This window comes from Solanum tuberosum, unplaced genomic scaffold, assembly GCF_000226075.1.
Source record: "Solanum tuberosum cultivar DM 1-3 516 R44 unplaced genomic scaffold, SolTub_3.0 scf00021, whole genome shotgun sequence".
NCBI lineage: Eukaryota > Viridiplantae > Streptophyta > Magnoliopsida > Solanales > Solanaceae > Solanum > Solanum tuberosum.
Window position 1 is genome coordinate 2,110,439 of NW_006238947.1, and position 26,635 is coordinate 2,137,073.

Consider the following 26,635-nt stretch of genomic DNA (forward strand, 5'->3'; position numbering starts at 1 on the left):
TTTTAAAAAGTTTAAAAATGAAATCTTATATTTGTTTTTTATTTCCATAAGGTAAAGGAAATAAAACAACTCAATAATATTTTTGTCATTTAATCCAATAACAGTCCATTAGATAGGAACAAATTTGATAAAGAGAAAAAAGCTAAGATTGATTCTAAAGCAAATTCATGTGAATGAGAGTAATAGTTTTGGTAGAAAGTGCAAAGATATTTTTCTCAAAATGGGCTAAAGGGTCAAACACAAACAAGATTTTGCCCTTCTCCTACTATTCCCCCAACAAACTAACAAAAAATGCAAAAAGGGGAATTGCCAACACTTCTCCTAGTCCTACTCTACTTTGTGAGCTGAATACAACAGCACCAATAGTAGCCAAAATTCTTCTCTTTCTCTAACTTTCTTCAAAATTTCAAAGAATTTCTGCAATTCTTTGATCAAGAATCCTACAATTCTCTTTTGGGTTTCTGTCTCTTCAATTTCAGGTGCCATTTTGTTTCCTCCTCTTTCCATTTCTTGTTTTTTTCCCCCCACAGTTTTTAGGTGAAGTGTTAGGTTTGCCATTGTTTTGAGAATCTTGATACAATCTATACAATTGTGAGGTGATTTATTCTTATGGGGTTTGTGTAATGCTACTTAATAAAGACTGTATTTTTTTGTGTTCTTCTATTGCATTTTCTTAATTTGTACTATTGTGAGGTTCTTTGTTCTTATGGGGTTATTTTGTTTTTGGGTTTGTGTAATGCTATTTGATAAAGATTGCATTTTTTTTCTTCATGCTATTGAATTTTCTCAATCTATACAATTATGAGGTTCTTTATTCTTATGGGGTTGTGTTCTTAGTGAGTTTATGTAATGCTACTTTATAAATATTACTTTTTTTTTTCTTCCTGCTATTGAATTTTCTCAATCTATACAATGTGTGAGGTTCTTTGTTCCTATGGGGTTGTTTCTTTGTGGGTTTATGTAATGTTACTTAATAAAGATTGCTTTTTTTCCTTCTTCCTGCTATTGAATTTTCTTAATCTATACAATTGTGAGGTTCTTTATTCTTATGTGGTTTTTTTCTTTTTGGGTTTGTGTAATGCTACTTGATAAAGATTGCATTTATTTTTCCTGTAATTGAAGTTTCTCAATCTATACAATTGTGAGGTTCTTTATTCTTATGGGGTTGTTTTTTTTGTGGTGTTTGTAAATGTTACTCAATAAACATTGCATTTTTTCTTCTTCCTGCTATTGAATTTTCTCAATTTTATACAAATTTTTTTTTTTTTTGATAAAGGTAAAGTTATTTTCTCAATTTCTACAATTGTGAGGTTCTTTATTCTTATGAGGTTGTTTCCTTTGTGGGTTTGTGTAATGCTACTTGATAAATATTGCCTTTTCCTTCCTGCTACTGGTTTTTTCAATCTATACACTTGTGAGGTTCTTTATTCTTATGGTGTTTGTTTTCTTTTGGGGTTGTGTAATGCTACTTGATAAGATGGTCTTTCTTTTTATGCCAAGGGATCCCACAACTGCTACCCTTTGGGTGTGCACAGGGTAAACCCCGTTCATGTGCAATAGCTCGCAAACCACACAAGAGAGTTAAACCGCATAAATCGCACTAGGCAACCCTGTGCAATGAGCTTGACCCAGAAGGCAAGGGGTTTTGAACTTGAGACCTCCATTATGGGAATCCCAAGCCAAACCATCTAAGTTTTCTTCCTGCTATTGCATTTTCTCAAGCTATACAATTGTGAGGTTCTTTATTCTTATGCGGTTGTTTTCTTTTTGGTTTGTGTAATGCTACTTGATAAATATTGCCTTTTTCTTCCTGCTATTGCATTTTCTCAACCTATACAACTATAAGGTTCTTTATTCTTATGGAGTTAATTTCTTTTTGGGTTTGTGTAATGCTACTCGATAAAGATTGTCTTTTTTCTTCCTGCTATTGCGTTTTTCTTCTAATTTCTGCTCTGCTGCTATTAGGGCTGTGTTAAACTTTGTGCTGTATTATACTCACTAAATCTGAAATTGTGGCACAGTTTTGGAGTTTGGTAACTCATATGTGTTAGTAAATTTTGATTATTGAGGACTAGAACCCCTTTTATAGCTACCAGTTACAAGCTTCCTTTAAACAGTGTGCGCTGCTTTTTCCTGTTTTATTGATTCGCAGGTGCTGAAAGAAAAAACTGGACTGGAACTTCAGATATTATCTAGGAGGTCGATTTTATTTTTTCTGGATTAATCAGAATAGTTTGAGTTTGAGTGTGGGAAAATTCTGTTATGGCTTGTACGTCAGCTGTATTTATGCCTCCTGATACGCGACGGTCACGAGGGGTATTGACTGTTCTTGGTGGTAGAGTTTGCCCTTTGAAAATTCAAGATGAGAAGATTGGATATCTGGGTGTTAACCAAAAGGGTACCTCAAGTTTGCCTCAATTCAAATGTTCAGCCAATTCCCACAGTGTCAATCAGTATCAAAACAAAGACCCCTTTCTCAATCTACATCCCGAAATTTCTATGCTCAGAGGCGAAGGTAACAATACAATGACTACCTCTAGACAAGAAAGCTCAAGTGGAAATGTCAGTGAGAGTTTGATGGATTCGTCAAGCTCGAACAATTTTAATGAGGCCAAAATCAAGGTGGTTGGTGTAGGAGGTGGTGGATCAAATGCAGTTAATCGCATGATTGAGAGCTCTATGAAGGGTGTAGAGTTTTGGATTGTGAACACTGATATCCAAGCAATGAGGATGTCACCTGTAAATCCTGAGCATAGACTGCCAATAGGTCAAGAACTCACAAGGGGACTTGGCGCAGGCGGTAATCCAGATATAGGGATGAATGCTGCCAATGAGAGTAAGCAGGCCATTGAGGAAGCAGTTTACGGCTCAGACATGGTTTTTGTGACTGTAAGTTCAACCTATGTAATAACTTTATTGGAAAAAGAAGTTTTGGGTTATATGAAATACACTTTATTCTTTCCTTTGTTTCGTTTCCCCTCTCATTTGTCAGAAACTTAGATTTCATAAACTATTGTATAGAAACTTCTAATTCTTTCTTTTATAGTAAAACTAAGTATCTTCTTTTCGTGAGACAATACTTTCCTTAGTTGCTTGAACCCCTTCAGTTTCGGTTCCGCACCCGTGTTGACACGACGTGGGTGTGGGATCTGTAGCGGATATGGTCAATTGATTTTGGGTATTTTGACCAAAATCGGAGAAATTTGGGACAGATGCAATGATTTCTATAATCAAACCAAAAGCTAAGGTGAAATGAAGAAAATGGAATACCTTGTATATTGAAATTTCTATGTCAGTCTTTTTCCTTATATCTCCTTTTGGGATTCTCCTCTTGGTCAATATTTTCTCATCTGAAGACCTTGTATATTGACCACATAATATCTCATAATTTAGACATATAACCCTATTTTTAGATATTTATATTATTTTTAGTTGAATCCCCACATCTGTATCCATACTTGGACCCATGCTCCTGAATATTAAAATTTAGACCATGGAGGATCCAACATCTAGATCCACACCCGTATTGAACACCCACACTCGAATCTGAACAACTTAGCTTCTTTCTGTCCATTGTGCAGAGCAGCTGAAAGGTTTTTTCTAGTTATAGTACCAGATTGAATTGGTTAAATAACATGCAGAATTCCTATGTTAAATGTAACGTTATGTAATGAAATGCAGTTAAAGTATACTCACTTAAACCTGGCAATGCTCTTCCTCCCACCCTGTTTGCAAAATTTCTGAGCTCTTTCCCTGGCCCATAAAGACACTTGATACAGTAAAGGATGACTGTTGGAGGAAAGTACACCTTAAATATGCTTTTTATAAACAAAGTTTAGTGTCTTTGGTGCTCATTAGAAAGATAGGTGTCACATTAGTCTGCTCCATCCCTTACAACTTCTCTTATCTACCAACTTGAAAATGCTAATATTCAACCTGAAGCGTGTCTGACTGCCTATTGCCTTCATATTGCATAAGCTAAAGGGTTAAGGAGAATTAGTAGAGGAAGGAATCATTTAGTTTTTGATATAAAACATGAGTATCTTAATAGCCATTAACACTACCAAAATAAATTTGAAGTATCTATTAATGGCTATTAATAGGCATTTTATATGTTTCTATGATTATGATTCTTTCAATAATTTTCTAAATATCTCTAACTTGTGACTTACATACTTTTTTTTTTTAGTTTCTAAAGATCTAATTGTTCACAATTTTTTTTAAGAATCAATATTTAAATTAACACCGAAAATTATATGTTTTGCCTTTCGTACTTCAAACCGTACCTTCATTTCGGAAAGGAGGGAGAATTATATATAGTATTATTTTGTGAGGCAATGAGAAGATATTTCTAGTAACATAAGTTTCCAAATACGTGTGTAATTAGTATTCTTAGTTTAAAAGGAAAGGGTTGATACCAAGCAAAAAGGATCATTAGGTGAATCAGGAGCTGGAGAGAATAAATTTTGTTATGCTTAGCTTTTAAAATTGCAATCAGAAAATTGTTTCTGATTTATCTGATAGGACAAAAATAAACGATATTTCATGAGGAAGGATCTGGCGTATTGTATCATCCTTGCAAAGAGTTGATAAACTTTCAAAACAAAGCATCCTTAATTGAATGAGAGGCTATATTGGTACAAGCCTACAAGCGTAAACAGATGGTAACTAAAACGGTGCTTGTAGCATGGCTAGATCTTAGTATCAATCCAATACCAAGATATTTTGAACTTCAAATTATTTCCGGAAGTCACAATTAAGTTTCTTAATGTGAAGATACATTTTTAAGCATACTCATAAAAAAAGGATGTACCCAAGAATGTAATTCAAATTTCTCCCTTGGACTTTTGGTTCCAAGACTTTGTCAGATTGCATTAGCCTTATTAATCATCAACATGGTGCTATAAGCATCCAAGAAGGGCATCATATAGTACGCCATAAAAAAGTAAAAAGTGTATACCTACCCTTCATTCGAGATGGTATCAGGCCATTTCTTGGTGTAAGAGAGGAATCTAATCTCCCGTTCTTTTGGTTTTCGTGCCATGCTTATCATCCTTGAGAAGGAGTCCTTCCCCCTTGATATGGTATAAATGTCATTCAATCAGTTTTGTCAAAGGCATGCTTGTTCAAAAACTGAAGCGAGGCTCAAAATGTGTTGAGCGCTTCGCCTCGTGTAATGTGCCCTTCAGTGTTGTCATCAAGGTTCCAAGGCATACTTTTTCTTGCTAATGAGCCTCTTCGGAAGAGGCGACACTAAGCAGTTGATATTTCACGTGATCATTTTTTTTTTCAATTTCTTTGTTCATATGTTTGTCTATATATATATATATATATATATATATATATATATTATGTATGTATGTATATTTGTATGTTTCTCCCTTTGCGCCTTTTTTCATTAAAGCCCACACCTTATTTGTGCTTAATGCCCCAATGGACCTTAGATCTTTTTTGTACTTTTTGCTTTTGATATCACTGCATTCAATACTAAGGATATATTTGCTTGAAAGTGCTGTAAAGCTAAATGTGGGATGCTTACGTGTTATTGTATGTAAATTAAAATTCCTCACATATCTTTGGAGTTTCCGGAGGCTTTATTCTCTCACTTTTTGTTCCTTCCTCATATGTGGGCTCCAACATGCTATGTACAGGCTGGAATGGGTGGAGGAACAGGGACTGGTGCGGCTCCTATAATTGCAGGAACTGCCAAATCAATGGGTATCTTAACTGTTGGTATCGTTACAACCCCCTTTTCTTTTGAGGGACGAAGAAGAGCAGTTCAAGCCCAAGAAGGAATTGCAGCTTTGAGAGAAAATGTTGATACTCTGATTGTCATTCCAAATGACAAATTATTGACAGCTGTTTCTCCATCAACCCCAGTAACTGAAGCTTTTAACCTGGCTGATGATATTCTTCGGCAAGGAGTTCGTGGTATTTCTGATATAATTACGGTAAGTTTGTTGGTCACAGTCTTATCTTTCATTTTCTGTTTTCTGCTTGCATAGTGCCTATGATCCTAAGTAAGCATTTGCCTGATAATGCTTTACGTCTAGGATCTTACTTTTATATGCATCACCAGGATGTGTTATGTTTGTTCTATGCTTTGAAGGGAAATCTTAAGCTATACACAGGTGAAGTATAAATCTCTAGATTTCCTCGCTCCTTAGTGTAAAACAAAGATGTATAACAACAAAAATAGCAACATACCCAGCGTAATACTACAACTGGGATCTGGGGAGGGTGGTGTTTCCGCAACCTTACCCCTACCTTGTGAAGATAGAGAGGGTGTTTCCGATAGACCCTGGGCTCATGATAAGGTAAAAATCATCGTAGTAAATATAAACAATGCAATTGAAAGTTAGAACTGATCTTACATGTGTTTAAGCAAGATAGGAGAAATAAAAACTAAGAATTGGTTATGCCACCACACATTGCCAATCTAAGGATTTGTATCGGAATAGATTAGGTGTTAAATGATACCTTATGTATTTCGGATGGAATATATAAAAAAGCATATGCATTTTCTATGGAATAATTTAGTTATAGGTCTAAAGTGTATTAGGGAGCACAATATTAAGTTGTAATGTATGCACTATGTGAATTTAGTGTTATTGGGCATACAATTGTGATATTGCTTAAAAGGAAATCTTGAAAATAACACTGAAAGTGATGAAGATGATGCCAAAAAAGGGAAGTAATTAGTTTAACAACTTTAATCAAGCTAATCAAGGTTAAAAAGTAGCAATAAATGTAACTAATTAGAGGTGTAAAATCTTCTTATAAGGTTTTATTGAGCTGGAGTTGTCCAGATTTTTTTCTTGAATCACATTAGGAGAAAATGATGTGAATACAACTTTAAGGGGGTGTCATTTAATGAAGCCTGGCTCACAAATGATGGTTGCCCTTGTCTCTTTTTAGTGTTTTTGACCTTGGTATTAGTAAGTGGAAAGGGCAATTCCCGCATACGACCCACACCCACCCATTTGTTAGTACTCATTTGGTACGTTATCAATAATGTAAAATGATAGTACATTTTGTGAGAAAACAAGAGTTTGAGAGAGAACCAGATTGATTATTCCCATAAGCTATTGAGGTTTAAATAGCTAAGTTTACATGTCTTATAAAGGAAAGGAAATCGATACAAATTAATACCTAATTAAAATAGGAGTAAATCAAGCTACCTACTATATTTGCACATATGCTATAGAATAGTTCTAGGACTCTTAACACTCCCCCTCAAGCTGATGCATACAAAATTACAAATTAGATGTACCAAGCTTGTTACATATATAACTCGTTTGGGACCGGCTAGGGACTTGATGAATATGCTTGCAAGCTGATGACTTGACCTCACAAACCTTGTGACGATGTCTCCTGAGAGTACATTTTCTCTGGCAAAATGAAAATCGATCTCTATAGCATATGTGTAAATATATCTTCCAAGATTGCTAAGAGGCCCCCCGACCTTGTAAGAGCTTAACATTTGAAACCATTGGAGAATTAATAGGCCTACAATCTGTCATCCCTGTCTCTTCAAGAATATCAAGTGCATATTTCCTCTGTGAAATGACAATTCTTGATTTGGATTGAGCAACATCAATGCCCAAGAAGTACCTCAATCGACTAAGATCCTTAGTCTGAAAGTGCTGGAAAAGGTGATGTCTGAATTTGGTAATTCCCTCATCATCATTACATGTGATAAATGTGTCATCAATGTACACTACCAAATACATGCACAAACCTGGAGCAGAGTGACAATAGAACACAAAATGATTAGCTTCACTTCGTACCATGCCAAACTCCTGAATGACCATGCTAAACTTCCCAAACCATGCCCGAGGAGACTGTTTCAAGCCATAGAGTGCTCGTTGTAGTCTCCACACCATGTTACTAACCTCCCTCGGAGCAACAAAACCAAATGGTTGTTTCATATATACCTCATCTTCGAGATCTCCATGAAGAAAGACATTTTTGATATACAACTGGTAGAGAGGCCAATGACGAACATTAGCCATGGATAAAAAGAGATGGACTGAAGTAATCTTGGCCACATGAGAGAAGGTATCACCATTGTCAAGACCAAAAATCTGTGTATAACCCTTGACCATTAGTTGAGCTTTTAGGTGATCAGTCTGTCCATTGGGGCCAACCTTCATTGTATATACCCAACGACAACCAATTGTAGATTTATTTGGAGGTAGAGGAATAAGCTCCCAAGTACCACTAGATTGTAAGACAGGCATCTCCTCAATCATAACTTGTTGCTGGTCTGGATGAGAAAAAGCTTCACCTGTAGTCTTAGGAATAGACACAAAGGATGGTGATGATACAAAGGCAGTATGGGTCGTTGATATACGATGGTAGCTCAAACAAATATAAATAGGATTAGGGTTACGAGTAGAGCGATTACCTTTTCGAGTGTCAACGAAAGAACTCTTTGTAGACAAGTCCTCAGTAGGCAAGGATTTCGATGAAGGGTTTGAATCATTTGGGCGCAGACGACGATGATAGGTCAATAGTGGTGGAGGTGCAAAGGAGGAAGATGGAGTTATAGAAGATGAGGTGGAAGGGTAGACTATGGTGGGATCTCCAAAAGATGGAATTGGTAGAACCTCATAAATGCCTAATTGTTCAACAGGTGAGGATGTAAAGTAGGGCTGACCTTCAAAAAAAGTAACATCAACAGACTTAAGGTATCGCTGGAGGTGAGGTGAGAAACATCGATATCCCTTCTGTACTTTTGAAAAACCAAGAAAGACACATTTAAGAGCACAAGGAGCTAATTTGTCTTTTTCTGGAGTGAGTATATGGACAAAGCATGTGCTCCCAAAGACACGTGGTGGAAGAGAAAATAAGGGTGACTGGGGAAATAAAACAGAGTGCGGAACCTGATTTTGAATAGCAAAGGAAGGCATACGGTTAATCAGATAACAAGAGGTGAGCACTGCATCCCCCCAAAAATGCAATGGAACATTTGCTTGTATGAGAAGAGTGCGTGCAGTCTTAACAATATGCCTATTTTTTCTCTCTGCAACCCTATTTTGTTGTGTAGTATAAGGACAAGATGTTTGATGAAGAATTCCATGGGAAGACAAAAATTGTTTAAATTGAGTTGATAAATATTCACGCGCATTATCACTACGAAAAGTGCGAATAGAAACACCAAACTGAGTTTTTACTTCATCACAAAAAGTTTGAAGTATGGAAAATAATTCAGAAAGATCTTTCATTAAGAACATCCAAGTGTACCTTGAGTAATCATCAACGAAAGTAACAAAATACTTAAAATCCAATGTAGAACTAATTCTACTAGGACCCCAAATATCATAATGAACTAAATGAAAAAGAGACTCCTCACAATTATTAGGACTACGTGAAAAAGTATCTTGGGTGTGCTTCCCCAATTGACAGGACTCACAATCTAACTTAGACAATTTGGACAAGTTAGGTACCATCTTTTGAAGTTTGGAAAAACTAGGGTGTCCTAATCGTCTGTGGATTAAATCTGGAGAGTCAGATATTGAACAAACTGTAGTGGATCTATGAGAATTGAGATAATAAAGTCCATTTGACTCATGCCCTTCTCCAATCATCCTTCCCGTACAGAGGTCTTGTATAACAAAGAAGTCACTAAAGAATGAGACGAAACAATTTAAAGTCTTAGCCAAACGACTTATTGACATGAGGCTAAAGGGACAACCAGGGACAAGACGAACATCATTCAGAGTCAAGGAAGGTAAGGGATTGGCTTGACCGATTCCGGTTGCCTTGGTTTGAGAACCATTAGCTAACCTAATTGTGGGAAGGGACCGAGAGTAAGTAATATCAGACAATACAAATTTGTTACCAGTAACGTGGGAAGTAGCGCCTGAGTCCATGACCCAACAACCATGTGTGGTGGATTGTGAGGTACAAGTAGCAGGATTAACATGATTACCATTTTGGGCAACAGAAGCTATTGATGAAGATGCCTGCTTACTCGCCTGGTACTGAAGAAAGTCATTGTATTCTATCTCAGACAAAGAGACCAGTCGATTGGTTGGATTACCAGTGGATTCAGTTTGAGGGTTGCTGGAGCCCATTAATTTAGTGCCAAACATGTTGAATCCAAGAGACATGAAAACAGATCTATTAGTGTCCAAAAAAAAACGTGAATTCCAGAAAAGCACCTGAAGAATAGATTGGAAAAACTGCTTGTTGTCTCGCTGGAAAGTGATTGAAATTAGTAAAGAAATTAAATGGGTAGGGTCGGAATGTTGCAACAAATCTACTGAAAAAGGGATCTGCCGGAAAAGTGGTCGGAAAACATCACAAGCGAGGATTCCGATTGTAATGGTGGTACTGATATATGCAAAGTACCCCTGGAGAATGTCGAAATTGTGGAGCAATGGAGGTTTTGCTGGAAAAACGCTCAACAATTTTGTTCCCTTATTTTATTCATGTTTCCTCACTAAAGAAAACTCTAATAGAGAATAAGAGTTTGAGAGAGAATTCACCTTGATTATTCCCACAAGCTATTGGGGTTTAAATATCTGAGTTTACGTGTCCTAAAAAGGAAAGGTAATTAATACCTAATTAAAATAGGAATAAATCTAGGATTAAATCAAGCTACCTACTATATTTACATATACATATATACTATAGAATATTTCCAGGATTTTAACACATTTTATCAAAAAATAAAAGAAGTAAAATGATGTCTCATTTATCACCACAAGCTTCTGAATCTTACCATATGATCCTCTTACTACTTCCAAGGCAAATGAGGCTCATAAGTACTCATATCACTCCTCCCCTTAGGAGGATAACTCCATGTACTCTTCATGCGTTCATCTTCACTTAAATGCATCTGAAGTTATGGACCTTAATGTAGCAAATACATGTCAATTTTCTATATTTAGCATATTCTTTCCTTCTGCATAAATTGGATTTTCTTTCCAAAGTGCATTCTTTTGCTAAGTGGGTGAATATCAAGGCTTGTATTTATTTATCCATGATATATCTGGCATGAATTACAGATTCCCGGGCTAGTAAATGTGGATTTTGCTGATGTGCGTGCTATTATGGCAAATGCTGGGTCTTCTTTAATGGGAATAGGAACTGCTACGGGTAAGTTCAAAAAGCCATTTGATGGTTGTTGGCACTAAGCCATTTCTCTTTGTTGGTTTCCTTTTAACTCATAATGTCATGTGATTTTAAAGTCTCTAGGTGATGTGATGATGTGGCTTAATGAGACACACATACAACCTACATGGCTAAATCATTATTTATGCGAACCTCACAAGACATTAAATAAAAAAAAACTATGTATTGTTACTGATAAAAAGGGCGTATGCAGCCTCACCCAAGGGTGTGGCCTAGAGGTCTCAGGTTCAATTCTCAGTGGAGCCAAAAACATTAGGTTATTTCTTCCCATCTGTGCAAGCCTCGGTGGATAAAGTTCCCCAGTATTTGTGCTGGTGGGAATTAATTGAGATGTGCGCAACATGGTGTGGACACTATGGTTATCACAAAAAATGGACATATGCAGCTGTCAGAATTTATCCATGTTGTCTAAATTTATGTGCTTTTACTTATAAAAGTTATCCACCAGTTGACTAAAATATTGTATTCTGTTAAAGTCTAGTGTAAAATATTAGTCGAGCCTGTGCCTATCACTACATATTTTGCACCAGTTCCATTTTTCTTGTGCAAAAGTGCAGTCCTTGACATATTTCAAGGTTTTTTTTTTTTTGAGAAAGGTAACATTTACTTCTATATATCCACAGGTATACTACATCAAAGTGTAGTTCCCCTCCAAAAATTTTATACTTACAACAGCCCTAAGATCTTCTAGTTACAGCCAGTCAATAACATTAGAAACATCTTCAGAATTTCCTATTACTACTTGCTTACACCAAAAATAATAAAAACCTAGGCAGTTAATCTTTATCTTCTGAATATTGTTGTTCTTTCCTTCAAAACATCTTTGATTCCTTTCATTCCAAATTGTCCACCAAATGCATGCTTGGACAATCCTCCATCTCTCCTCCTTTTTTCCTGCATTTCCATCACTATTCCAGCATTTTAGAACTTCTGTGATTCTCCCTGGTTTTGTCCACTTGATCTTCCTCTTGTGAATGAACATCTGCCATAATTGATCTGTCCATTTGCAGTGTAAAAAGAGATGGTTGACTGTCTCCACCTGATCTTCGCATAAATAACATCTAGAGCAAAGGTTGTGTTTCTTCTTGTTCAAGTTTTCGTGTGTCAAGACTTCCTCCTTTGCCAAAAGCCATGTGAAATAATTCACCTTGTATGGGATTTTTGTTCTCCAGATCATCCTCCAAGGCCATCCTGCTTGCTGCTCTTCAATAGGTCTCAAGTCTCGATATGCAGATCTTACAATGAACTCTCCTTTTCTCTCCCGTTTCCATATCAGTCTATCTTGCTCTTCTGTTAGATTGGTAGCCCTAGCCATTGTGTTATGAAATCTTGCTATGGATGTTATTTCCCAGTCATTTAAGTTTCTTCTCAGATGTAAATTCCACCCTTGTCCTGTCCATAAGTCTTCCACTGATGCTTCCTGTGCTTGACTTAGACTATGTAGCTCAGGGAATGCTTGTTTGAGTGTCTCTTGTCCGCACCAGATGTCATTCCAGAAGGCCACTTTTTCTCCATTACCAACCTTACATTTTGTTCTATCTTTGACCAGTAGCCATAAGTTCCTGATTGATCTCTATACACTACAATCATAAGGGCTGGTCACCCCTTTTGTCATCCACTTGTCCTCCATGCCATATTTTGCTGTTATTACTTCCTTCCATAGAGATACTTCTGGTGAGGCAAATTTCCACAACCATTTCATCATCAAGCTCTTATTCTGCGTACTCAGATCTCTGATGTTTAGGCCACCCCCTCTCTTGCTAACTAGCAACTCCTCCCATTTGACCAAATGATACTTCTTCTTATCTTCACTGCCTTTCCATAGAAAGTTCCTCCTAATTGCATCTAACCTCTTGGTTACTTTGGCTGGTATAGGGAATATTGACATCATGTATGATGGCAAGGCATCCAGGACACTATTAACTAGAGTTAGTCTGCTACCTGAGGATAGATATTGACACTTCCAGTTCACGAGCTTCCTTTCACACTTTTCAATTACACCACTCCATATTGCACTTGATTTGCTCTTAGCCCCCAAAGGCATTCCCAAGTAGGTTGTTGGTAGTTCACCTACTTTCCCTCCAAGCTTGTAAGCTAAGTCCTCAATATTTGATACTTGTGTTTATTGGATAAATGATACTCTTGTTCCAGTCTATGTGCAAACCTGACACAGCCTCAAAAATATTTAAAATGACTCCCAAAATTAGCATGTGCTCCTTTACAGCTCCACAAAATACAAAAGTGTCATCTGCATACTGTAGATGAGTGATCTCTAGAGTTTCTTGTATTCTCCCCCATTTTGAAACCTCTGATCCAACCATTTGCTCTTGTAGTCTGGAAAAGGTTGCTCAACCCCTCCATAGCCAAGATAAAAAGAAAAGGAGATAGGGGGTCCCCTTGTCTCAAACCCCTGTTTGATGGGAAAAACCCATATGGGTTTCTGTTCATTAGAATAGAGAATATCACTGAGCTTATGCAATGTCTGATCCACTTTAACCATCTTTGACCAAAACCCATCCTCTGCATCATCTTCATCAAAAAGTTCCAATTCAGGTGATCATATGCCTTCTGGATATCCAGCTTGCATAGGATCCCTGGTTGTTTATCCTTTTTCCTGGAATCAACACATTCATTGGCTATCAACACTGCATCCATGATTTGCGTTCTCTTGATAAAGGCCATTTGTTGCTTGTTCACGAGCTTATGCATCACCTTCTTTAGTCTTTCAGCCAAAAGTTATGCAATTATCTTGTAAACTCCCCCCACTAAACTTATTGGTCTAAAGTCATTAAGTTCTTCCGCCCCTATCTTCTTAGGTATCAAAGTCACAGAAGTAGCATTTATACTCTTCTCAAACACTCCTTCCACATAGAAGTTTTGAACTGCTGCAACCAATTCTGTTTTGATGATATCCCAACACTGTCTAAAAAAAATCCATTGAAAAGCCATCCGGGCCAGGGGCTTTGTCCCCCGCACATGCTTTGATGCATTCTAGAATTTCCTGAGCTTCAAAAGGGGCCATCAGTTGGTTGTTGTCATCTTCATCAATCATAGGACACTCCCTCATTTCCAATTCTGGCCTCCAATCCTCAGTTTCAGAGTATAGATTCTCATAGTACTCAGTGATCTATCTTTGAATTTCAGCAGGTTCAGTTAGTAACTCTTCCTTGACTTTGATTTTATCAGTAGTGTTGACTCTTCTGTGTGAATTTGCTACCTTGTGGAAGAAATTGGTATTCCTGTCCCCCTGTCTAAGCCAAACTGCCCTAGATCTCTGTCTCCATGTTGTTTCTTCATTTTTGACTATTTAAACTATCTCCCCTTCCTCCAAAATTCTCTGATCCTGTATCCTTTCAATTTCTGCTAATTGATTGAGTACAAGTTGCTTTTGTTGTTTCAGATTCCCCTGACTGGTCTTGCTCCACTCTTTCAACTTTTCTTTCAATGCCCTCAGCTTTGCTACCAGTATAAAATCTGGTTTTCCCTGGAAATGAAAAAACCCCCACCATCCTTTTACTCTGTCATTGAAATCTTCTGTAGTCAGCCACCAATTTTCGAACTTGAAATATGATTTGGTTGACCCCCATTCTTCACATTGTAGCATCAATGGGGAATGATCAGAGACAATTCTCTGCAGAATAGACTGCTTGATATTCCTGAATTTTGTATCCCAATCTTCAGAGATCATGAACCTGTCTAGTCTTGCTGCTGTGGAATGTCTTTCACCTTTCCTCCATGTGAACTCTCCCCCTGCTAAGTCTAAGTCCATTAATTCCATGTCTTCAATGAACTCTGAAAGATCTGTCATTGACCTGCTGATTCTACTGCAGTTGAACTTCTCAGAAGGATAGGATATCTCACTGTATTGAAATCCCCGCATAAGACCCAAGGACATGTAAATAGACCTCTAGCTGCCCCCACTTCCCACCAAGTTTTCTTCCCTTTCAACTCTGTCATTTGGGGCGTAGACTCCCGTTAGGTGCCATTTTAAATCCTGGTTTTTGCCAAAGAAACAACAACTGAGTATGCTCCCACACTACTTACTTCCCCTTCCCATATTCTTTTATCCCACATAATTAGTATGCCTCCCCTAGTCCCACTAGCTTCTAGTTGCACATAATCTGCCCATCTACTACCCCAAATTTCTTTAACTATGTTTGCAATCTCCCCCTCCAGTTTTGTCTCTTGAAAACACACAACATCTGCTTTCCAGATTCTTAACATATTCCTGAGCATACACCTTTTCTTCCCACAATTCAGTCCCTTCACATTCCAGGAAACAATGTTTAAATTCATTGATCCATGATGGACAAATACCCCCCTTTACTTCTAGAGCCATTGCTGTGAAACTTAGAATCTAGTTGTAGGTTCTTTAGTTCCAATTGCCCTTTCTTCTTGCATGTTGACTGTTCACTCTGTTTCCCCTTACTTTCTCGCTTATTACTGTCAATTTTCATCAATAATTCCTTCGCTCTCTCCTCACATCCTTTGAAATTAACCCCAAATTTCGAGCTCAGTTTGATTATATTTTGTTGTATCCATTCTGAGGTGCTCAGTGTGTTGTAGTCTTCCTCTGGGAATTGGATACCCAGTGGAATAACATCCTCTGCTCTTCCATTTGTATTCTCCTCTGCCAATGATTGTACCATTATCGCTGTACTTTTCTCCCCCAATTCTTTCTTATTTTTTCCAGGCATGTCTACCAAATGTCTCGCAACTTCCAGTTTCCCATCGTCCCTATTCCATGGTGTAATCTGGCTTTGAGCTTTATTTTCCTTCGTTTGTTGTAACAATCTAAACTGAAATAACAAATAAGCTCAAGGCTAATTTCCTGAGAAGTTTTTGAGGTGCGCGTATGCAGCCACACCCAAGGGTGTGGCCTAGAGGTCTTAGGTTCAATTCTCAGTGGAGCCAAAAGCATTAGGTTATTTCTTCCCATTTGTACAAGCCTTGGTGGATAGAGTTCCCCAGTATTTGTGCTGGTGGGAATTAGTAGGTACCCCATGGAATTAGTTGAGATGCGCGCAAACTGGTAGGGACACTATGGAGTTCTTTTTTCGTCTGTATAGAGACTTGCTGAAATGTGGAAGTTGAGGCGAAATGAAGGTCATGTTCAGTAGACAAAATATTTTGCAATTCAAGGAATTTCATTTAATAACAAAGAGAACTGGCTGCTGCAGATAACCGGAACAATTTCGTGTGATATTTCAGAATTTCCATGTAAAAAAGGAAATATGTATCTATTTCAATCAGTCATGAATGCATACAGAACATAAGAGATCAAAGGAGGGGGTTGGATTCTTAAAATCTCAACTAGTTTCCCATATCGGTCCCTATAAATAAATGTGAGATTACGATAGGCCATAGGGATAGAGCAAATTATTTTTTCTGATGCTGCAGCAGGTGGAGGAGCAGCCATCTGAAGGTGGTTCTGGATGCCGATGCGCGGTTTGCACCGCCACTCGCCCTTTCATCCTCCACTTTCTCCCCTTCAGAGCTCGCAACCTCCATCTTTGCACTGCCTGCGTACTGGACTCCTACCCCGGTTCCTTCTGTCCCATCTGCTTTGATGTCTTCCTCCACAGTCCTCCTCCCCCTCACCTCCATCTCCGATGCTCAAAATGCATCTCTATCTCACACCTCTCTTGTGTCTCTGATGATGCTTCCTCCTCCCCTAGTTACTTGTGCCCTCCTTGTTCTAACCCTAATTTTACTTTCTTCCATGTCACTCCCAATCCTGCTAATAACGCCATTGAAATCAATCTCCATTTGGCTAAACAGTTGGTTGCCGCTGCTACCATTGCTTCTGAGTCTATCCACAATGTTGCTGTTATGGCCAGGATTAACGCCGACATTAGGGTCCAGGAAGCTCTGTCAGCTAAGGCCGAAGCTGCCCAAGTTTTGGATAGGTTAAAGAATTTGTTGGACAACCAAGATCATTAGTTTGGTTCCAATTTCTCGTCCACACTTGTTTCTAATACTCTAGGTAACGACACGGGGAAAAAGATAAATGAAGCAAAAGGATGCTCCTCTCAATAGATGCAGATGATTGTGATACCCTTAATGCTTAGCTTAAGTAGTTTCAATTCTAAAACAATGCTGTATAAGATTTTTCTTTTTTCTTTTTCTGTTGTGTGGCCGCTGGCATCTTGCAACTTCGCTCTATTTTTGAATGCTCGGCTATTTCAGGGGATGCTTTTTGGCGAATAGAGGAATTGGAATTATTCATTCAACTATATCTCGCTTACTGTTATTGCCTCTCTTTCAATGTCGAGTTGTATATAATCTTTGATTTCAATATGGTATGCTCAAATTATATCTTTTCTGTTGTTAGAGTTCTCTTTGACACATCTTGGGTTTACTATCCAAGGTAGTGTAGAGACTGACGATGATGTCACACATCATATTCGTGTAGGGTGGATGAAATGGGGGATCACATTTGGAGTCTTGTGTGATAAGAAGGTGTCTTCAAAACATAAATGCAAGTTCTATAGAGTAGTGTTAGACCAACTATGTTGTATGGAGCGGAGTATTGGTCAGTCAAGAACTCTCACGTTTAGAAGATGAAAGTTGCGGAAATGAGGACACTGAGATGGATGTGTGGGCTTACTAGGAGAGATATGATTAGAAATGGAGATATCTAGGTCAAGGTGGGAGTAGGATCGATGGAGGACAAACTGCGGAAATTGAGACTGAGATGGTTTAGGATGTAAAGAGGAGATATATGGATTCCCCAATACGGAGGTGTGAGAGGTTGGCTATGGATGGTTTCAAGAGAGGTAGAGGTAGGCCGAAGAAGTATTCGTGAGAAGTGATTAGACAAGACATGTCTCAGCGTTAAATTACCGAGGACATGACTTTAGATAAGTCTTAGGAGGCTATAAAGTACATAAATTAGGGTAGAAAGCTAATAGGCAGTTGAGTGTTGTCTCACTTACCCTTCCATACTAGTAGTTGTAGCATTGCTCTTATAGTTTCTTGTTCTTCATTTTCTATTACTATCTGTTATTTCTTGTACTTCAATCATAATATCATTTTGTCATAATGCTGTTCCTTTTTTTTTGGAGAACACTTTGTCATACTATCTTTAGTATTTTGCCGTGGCTTCTTCACTTCTAGTACTTCTTTTATCGGACTACTTTGTTATGCTTTTTCTTGAGTTGAGGGTCTATTGGAAACAACCTCTCTACCTCCCAAGGTAGGGGTAAGGTCTGCGTACACACTATCCTCCCCAGACCTCACTTGTTGGCTTACAGTGGCTATGCTATTGTCTTTTAGTAATGAAGAACTCTTCTATTTTAGTTTCTAACTTGGTGGGTAATTTCGTCTTCTACTTCTTTTTTTGTAGAAATTGGATTTATTGTTGTTAAATGTCGTGCAAACTATACTCTCAAAAAAGAAGAAGTTGTGCTAACTATTGTGATATTTAACTTCTGAATCATGCATGCTATTTTTTTATTACCGTGATGTCCGGGTCAACTTGTGTGCACCTCGATTATTTCTTCAGGGTACCTTCTACGTCCCACCAACCAGGGGCGGCTCAACATAATTTGTGGCCTAAAGCAAAATTTTTATTAGAGGCCTAACATCTATATAAATTTTATCTATATCTATTTATTTTTCTAAATTTCTAGATGTAAATTACTACTTAATATCTTTTATATAAATGATTTTTCAAACTACTTTTTTTTAATTATTAGTTTTAAGTAAGATTTTATCAATTCAATATTGAAAAACATCCTTTTATTGAGACAATTATTATATGAATTATTAACACAATTTTTATTAAGTAATAAGTTGATAAACTTTAAAAGATAAGAGTTTAGAATCATAGAATTTGATTCAAAAAGTTGATAACTTGGTATACCTACTTTAATATGAAAATTTAACAAATAAATTTTAAAAATAAAATTGTAATGCACTTTGTTCAACACTTTTCGACTATTGATTCATATTTTTGAGAGTGTATTACTCTAACTATCAAAGATTTGGAGAAATAGAGTGCAAAAAGAGTTACAAAGGATAAATAATGTGAGTGTTAACAAAGAAAATGTAGGAATCCAAAACAATGTTTCCTTAATTTCTTCTATTTGAATGGGGTTAAGATACATAATTTTTATTTATAAAAATTGAGGCCCCCAAAAATTGGGGGCCTAAGGCCAATGCCTAAAATTTTATAGGCAAGAGCCGGCCCTGCCACCAACATAGGTACTGGTAACAGAGGTAATATAGAGTATAAACGTTAGGGAGATCACATAGATAATATAGAACCAATATAAAGTTATGCATGGTAGATCTACTATAGATGCTATGTTATTTTTATTAAGAAGATCAATGGAAATTTTTAGGGGAGGATGAATGATCTCCACATTCATTGACCTAGAAAAATCTTTTGTTGGAGAATTTGGGAAGGTAGGTCTTATATCAAAGAAAATATATAAATGTCACAAGTGTTACTTTAGAAAAAGTGATCAGAAGTGTGAAAATAGTGAAGGAGATGCAAAGGAGTTTTGCCACAACTATATGTTTATACTAGTGCCGGCAAAATTTACCCACTCTTTGATAACCCACCCATATTTAAGCGGGTTGGATGAGTGATGAACCCATTTTTAAACTGTAAAAAATTTGGGAAATCATGGGTCGGTTACAGGTCAAGTATGGGTTGCCTTCGGTCAGCTTTCGTGCATCACTCACAATTTCTTCAAATTGTTTTTGCTTCAGCAACAACTTTAAAATGTGGAAAATAAGCAATCATCTACTATTTAAATAGTTTTTGCTTTTTAGACTTACGGTAAAGATTTCAATAGATATGATTTCCTGCCACTACTAACATTATATGCTATTATTTTTATAGAAAAAAATTATCCCAAACTGGCTGTGTTGTCGTATATTAAATGTATAGAATAGTTAACTAGATATGTAGAAACAACAAATAAATACACATTCACTCACTTACGCTAACACACACACACACATAAAATACCAGAAATCATCAAGTTACGGTATTACTAGATTTTAAAAGAACACAAAGTCAGTTATATAAGATGGGGTACTTATTTTATCAACAAGACAAACAGTTTACTCAATACAATTCTTATTTATTTCAAATGTCTCTGGAGAAAACACGTTTTATACGAGCTCTTTTATATGGAAAAAATGGTTATGTGACTGATCATATTGTCTTGAGTTCTTGAATTATTCCTAAGTAGATTAAAAAACATACTATTGTGATATAACAAAAGTGAATATCCAGTTTCACCGATACACTGGTTACAAATTATTAAACATAACTGAAGAATATTATTTGTTCCAAAACCACATACTATGTAATGGTAAACCCATTTTCAACCCGCCCATTAATGACCCAATCCATTTTTTACCCGCATGAAATATGGGTGGGTTGAGTATTGACCCATATTTGCTCAACCCATTTCCAACCCGCCCAAATTTGACCCAACCTGCCCATTTGCCACCACTAGTTTATACCAAGAATCTTCCTTAAGCTCACTTTTATCCTAGTTATGGTTGAGCTAACCAAATGAAGGGAGAGTGAAATCAACGAGGATCGTGGTACCTGTGTGCAGACAATTCAGATCTTTTGGCTCAACGAGCTTCTGCTAAAAGAAACATTTGCCAACTGAAACACCATCCATAAAGGCAGAGAATCATGGGGTGGGGTGGGGTGGGGGGAGACTTTTGGCCTTCATGGAGGGAGAAAAGGGTTCCATATTCATGGCTCGAGGTTTTGAGGGAGTTATAGCCTTCCATCCCAATATGCTATGAAGAGAAATCTAAGCATACATCTGAAGAAAAATGGCAGCCCGGTGCACTAAGCTCCTGCCATGCACTGGTCCGATGAAGGGCCGGACTACTAGGAGGTTTATTGTATGCAACCTTACCTTGCATTTCTGCAAGAGGCTGTGTCCATAGCTCGTACCCATGACATGATCCCCTTCAGTCTAAGCAGATATCTCATTGACATAAATTGCTGCTTGTAGAAATTTCAAATAGTGAACCCATAGTGTTTTGTCATGTTTCCTTTAAAAAAATTGAATGTAATCTAAAAAGTAACATCTTTATCTGCTGATGTTTCCATTAGGGAAATTGGAAAATAAATTCTTCGGACTGAACACATCTGACATGTTTCTGTGAGTTTCCTCCTATTATTGGATGCTATTTGGCTGCAGATTTAAGATTTCTTTCAATTCAGTCACTTGCTGACAATAGTGATTGATGGTCCATTTCTTGCTGGACCCCTTCTTACTTCTGGCTTTTCTTTTTGTGGAAGGTAGAAACTCTATGCATTTTTCTACGTTGTTTTGGCTATTTGAAAATATTTCATGTCCAATGTACAACAACATATCCAGTGTAGTCCCACAAAGTGAGATCTGGGGGAGGGTAAAGTGTACGCAGACCTTACCCCTACCTTCAGAGGTAGAGAGGTTGTCTTCAATAGACCCTTAACTCAAGGAAAACAGTCCCAAAATAGAAGTAACAAAAGTACAAAAAACAACAAATAATAACAAAACCATACGTTAGTCGAGGTATTAAGGAATCAACAGATATTAACATCAATCGATGGACAAGAAACTACAGGAGCAATACTACGACTACTAATATGAACGGATAGCAAGACAATGCACTACTACCTACTACCTTAATCCATGACCTCCACCCCCTCCCATCTAAGGTCATGCCCTTGGTAAGCTGAAACTGCGCCATGTCATGTCCAATGTAAAGCACATAATCTCATCTGTAACTCCAGCAGGTTCGCATGCAAAATATGCATATCAAGATTTCATATATGTATATTGTCCATGTATGGTTTTGTGCATCTCCGTAATAGTTGGATTTAGTAGTGAGGCTATTGCTAACAAGTTTTTTTTTTTTTGCGAGAATGGATTGATATGTTGATGGTGCTACTAACTAGTCAAGATGAAAATTGATATTGTTTGTTGATATTACAGGAAAGACCAGAGCAAGAGATGCAGCATTGAACGCCATTCAATCTCCTCTGCTGGACATTGGTATAGAGAGGGCTACTGGAATTGTGTGGAATATAACTGGTGGTAGTGATCTAACATTATTTGAGGTACCCAACTATTTTTTATCTTGCTCTCTCTCTCTCTTCCCATACACTTACTAATCATCCTTAGGATGCACCTGAGCACCTTGTGTTGACTGAAAAAGGCAGACATATATTACATAATGTAGAAAAGATTTCGGCAGTAGAAGCCTTTTAATTTTTTCAGTGTAGAGATTTTTCTATTGAAGATGGCATATATGAATGTGTGAATTTCCTTGTGTGATTGTTTCTTACGAAGACAAATAAGAGAGAAACTTTATCTAAAGGCACATGAGGGTTGTAAAAAGATCAAATTACCTATGCTTCTGGTCTATCCTGCTTGCTTATCTGCTGTTTCTCAGCATTTATGCATGCAAATGTTGTCATTTTTAAGTGCGCTTAAGCCTTGAAGCGAGGCGCAAAACATGTTGAGCGCTTCGCCTCGCTCTTTGCACGTTTCAGTGTCATCATCAAGGCATACTTTTCCTTGCCAGTGAGAGTGAGTGTAATCCTGAAGATGCGACACTAAACAATTGATATTTTGCGTTATTTTTTTAATAAATTTCTTTGTTCATATATTTATTATTCATGCTTGTGATTATTAATCTTGGACTACACATACATATTTGTATTTTTCTCCATTGCTCCTTTCTTCAATAAAGGCCACACTTCACTTGTGCTTAAAGCCTTAAAGGACCTTAGAGCTTTTTTACACACTTCACTTTTGATAAAACTGATGCATGCACACCAAATGTATGCTTGTTTTAGGTATCAAAATCATGTCAGACACAAATTCACTCATTAAAGCAGTTGGACATGACCACACCTGCCAAGTTGGAGTTCCAAACTTCTCTAGATAATTTTTGGATCCTTCGGCCCCTAAGTTAGACTCTGAAAGGGATGTGAAGATTATAAGTTGTTATCCAATTTAATGAAGCTTTTAAACCAAAATATAATTTCCAGAAGTGAAAAATTGCATATTGTATGCTATAAAAACAAGTTATAATGTTAAGTTTGTAGACTTCCTATGAGAATCACAGCATTTGAACAAAACTTTTAAATGCAAGGAAGAAAATTGTTTTCATGTCTGCATTTGAACAAAATTTATTAATGCAAGGAAGAAAATTCTTTTCATGCCTTCTAGGCAATAATATATCTTGAAACTCTTTATCTTATGTTAGATAGAGACAATTGTATGCAAAGCAGTCTTTGTATCTTCAGTTGAAATATGTAGTTAATAGTTTATGATTTTGGGGTCATATTTAAGCCTTGACCAGAATTATGTACAAATTTAAAATATCTATACGAGTGAATTTATGTTCTGATTTTCAAAGTGTCTTTATGTCTGATCCTCTTGTGTACCCAACATAGGTGTCCTTGGCCATGTCGCATAGCTCAGCAGTGATGATCATTGTTTTCTTAAATTTGGACCAGATACCAATTTATCATTATAACGTCATTGTAGTGGTGATTGTGCCATATTTTCTCTATTATCAGTTTCAAAGCCTTCCTGACCTCCAAGTTTGCAGAAAGTTAATTGTTTTTTCTTAGTATAATAAAAAGCTTTCATAGTATGCATTTGGTATTTTATGTTTGTGAGCAGTCCCGGGATGATGCTAATTTCAGACTTATCTGATTCGCGAAGTCAGCTCTCATATCCTTGCATGTCCTCTTTGCACTTTTTTAGGTAAATGCTGCAGCAGAGGTTATATATGACCTTGTGGATCCAAGTGCTAACCTCATTTTTGGGGCGGTGATAGACCCATCGATAAGTGGACAGGTATGTTCGTATATCTCACTAGGTTACGATATTCCTTCATTGACATGATTCTTTACAGGTCTTGACATGCACCGAAGCTCAAAAGTATTTAATTCCAAAGCTTCTTATTAGACAGTTGAAAGATTGAGCAGTTATGTCATAAATTGGGAAACTGATCTTTAATTTAATCAGAGACGAGAAAGAATAAATAGTTGACTGCATTATATAATATTAAAGTTAATGGTCAAAAATACACCGGAAGTATCACGTTTTTGCGAGTTTCATACCTAAACTATCAGGTGTTTGCATTGCGTTTCCTACCTGAACTATCACCAGCTATTTATAAAAACACAAGGTAGGGTAAGGTTGCGTATACACTACCCTCCCCAGACCCCACTTGTGGGATTACACTGGGTATCTTGTTGTTGTTTTTGTATCTAGTTAGGGTTAAGGCTTTGTTGTTTTTACAATTGCATTAGATTTGATATTTGCCAAGAGTCTTTTTCCTCCACCTCCCCCTCCCCCCCCACAAGTTTGAGGCTTGTATGTTAAAGTGTAGGGATAAGATGAGACTTGGAGAACTTGTTTACATCTCTGATTTGTCTCAATGGTATTGAGGCGTAGAAGTTCAATTAAACTGCTGTCGAATTTACATTTTGCTGCATGGTCAATCTCATCATTATCTACATGATGCAGGTCAGCATAACGCTAATTGCCACTGGTTTCAAACGCCAAGAAGAAAGTGATATGAGGCCCCTCCAGGTATTCCTCTCTTCCACCCTCTCCCTTCACATCTACACTACATGTGAAAATCTTTGGTTTTGACGATCATTTTGTGACACATGTTCCACGGTGTTCGACTAACAGGGAAACCAACTAGCACAGGGAGATACTTCACTTGGAACTAACAGACGACCTGCGTCCTTTTTGGAAGGTGGTTCAGTGGAAATTCCTGAGTTCCTCAGGAAAAAAGGGCGATCGCGCTATCCAAGAGCTTAAGTTAGTCATGTATAGTACTCTTCCCTTTTTCTTCTTGTTCTCCACAGAGTCCCATCTCTATCTTTCAAAGTGATACATATGCGTTATACGTACAGGATCTTGGTTATGCATCGAGTATCAAGTTTATCTCATGGAAAAACCATTGTCCATCTCGTTTTTCTTAATAATAATGTATCGTGCCTATACATGTTAGTTTGCTAGTGAGTGTAATAAGCTGGAGATACTATCAAAGGTAGACAATTAGGAGCACAATCAGTCTGGTTTCACCTTGTGATCTGTAAAATGTTGCTGTAAAGTTGATATCTGGAGATGAACTTTTGCACATATATGTGATTTAGGATCAGTTTAGAATTTGTTCATCAGCTTACACCCCGCGTGGATAAGTATTTAACATCTTTTTGGCAATGGTAGGGGTAAGGTCTGTGTACACTCTGGCCCCCACTGTGTGATCACATTGGGTGTAAGACCAAAATATTCGGAGGACTCTTTTGTCAAATCCAAAATTTCGTCTTACTTAGAATAGATTGTCGATTCAAAGGGTGATCTGAAATTTATTTTCATATTTATAGTTACTTCATTCATTCTAGTTCGCGGTTCTAGCTTCAAATTAAGTTTATGATTGTTTATCGATGATATTGTCACCATCATCAATATCAATCTCATCGAGAAGAGAAACTTTAAAAGCACCAAGAAGATTTTTACTTTTTTTCGTTGATTGGTTAATCGGTCATATTTTCTTTATAATATAGATCAATTACATGAAAGGGGAGATGATTGATAAGTTTATTTGTATCCAATGTATCTATTCAATTCTAATCCTAAGATATCTATTGAAATCGTCACTGAAATTAAGGTCTTATTCAAAGGAAAAGATCTCAAATATTTGAATTGACTCGCAGTCTATATCATTAATCTAGACATAATAGAATTTGAAGCATAACACACGGACACTAAAATTTAGTTTTAATTTACTACTAAATATTTCAATTCACTTCATAGACATTTAAAATCGTCTGTCAATTGAACATTCCAACTTATAAAATGATCATCTAGATATTTTTAAAATTTATGTGTCACATTAACGTTGAGTGTTCACGAGATGGATTGTGATGACTAAATATGCATTCTCAAAATTGAAGTATTTAAGTCCGTTGGGATCAACTTAAAGTGCTTATTTATATATTATGTCAAACTCAAACTTTTACAAAATTGACCCAAAAAAAAAATGAAAAACAAGAATTTATACTTGTCTTTTCAATTTCCACAAGTGGCTTTGACATGACAACACAAACTTATTCTTATGTATACATATATTATATAATATATAAAGATGTTTTGACGTGGCTTATGATCAGATGATTGAAATTCTTTTATTTTTAATTAGAGATCTTGAGTTAGGAGCGCTATTATTAGAAATTAACCTTGCCATATGCTTATTCGGACTTAGTGAGATTTTAATATGAATACTGAACCACGAATGAAAATCGAAAAAAGTATATATAGAGATGTAAATTCTAAAAACTACGAATATTTGATGTGACAATTTGATAATAGGCCCACAATTATGGACAAGCCCATGTGGGATGCATAGTAGTGCAATGACTTGACAAAGAAAAGTGGTGACCCTCACGAAAAACCAAAAAAATAAAAATAAAAATTAATTTCTT

The 26,635-nt window shown here is 36.9% G+C and overlaps 1 protein-coding gene across 4 annotated transcripts; it reads left to right on the plus strand.

Moving 5' to 3' along the window:
• Positions 1 to 249: 249 nt before the first annotated feature.
• Positions 250 to 25,327, plus strand: LOC102584564 (cell division protein FtsZ homolog 2-2, chloroplastic-like). 4 transcript variants are annotated; one of them, XM_006341078.2, is made up of 9 exons: positions 252 to 479; positions 2,153 to 2,889; positions 5,652 to 5,951; positions 11,019 to 11,109; positions 22,113 to 22,237; positions 23,898 to 23,990; positions 24,666 to 24,731; positions 24,837 to 24,977; positions 25,064 to 25,327. In XM_006341078.2, the coding sequence occupies exons 2-8, from the start codon at positions 2,263 to 2,265 to the stop codon at positions 24,966 to 24,968; spliced, it is 1,434 nt and encodes a 477-aa protein (XP_006341140.1). In that variant the 5' UTR covers positions 252 to 479; positions 2,153 to 2,262; the 3' UTR covers positions 24,969 to 24,977; positions 25,064 to 25,327. The 4 variants fall into 4 exon arrangements, with proteins under 4 accessions (XP_015161497.1, XP_006341140.1, XP_006341141.1 ...); XM_006341079.2 differs by having other exon boundaries at positions 24,837 to 24,968; XM_015306011.1 differs by having other exon boundaries at positions 250 to 479; positions 24,855 to 25,327.
• Positions 25,328 to 26,635: the final 1,308 nt, after the last annotated feature.

Bases quoted from the DNA above. Each gene is read 5' to 3' on its own strand.
- LOC102584564 (XM_006341078.2), top strand. From the start codon at position 2,263: ATGGCTTGTACGTCAGCTGTATTTATGCCTCCTGATACGCGACGGTCA. The intron at 5,952-11,018 runs GTAAGTTTGTTG...CATGAATTACAG, and splicing joins GTATTTCTGATATAATTACG to ATTCCCGGGCTAGTAAATGT. The intron at 22,238-23,897 runs GTACCCAACTAT...GCACTTTTTTAG, and splicing joins GTGATCTAACATTATTTGAG to GTAAATGCTGCAGCAGAGGT.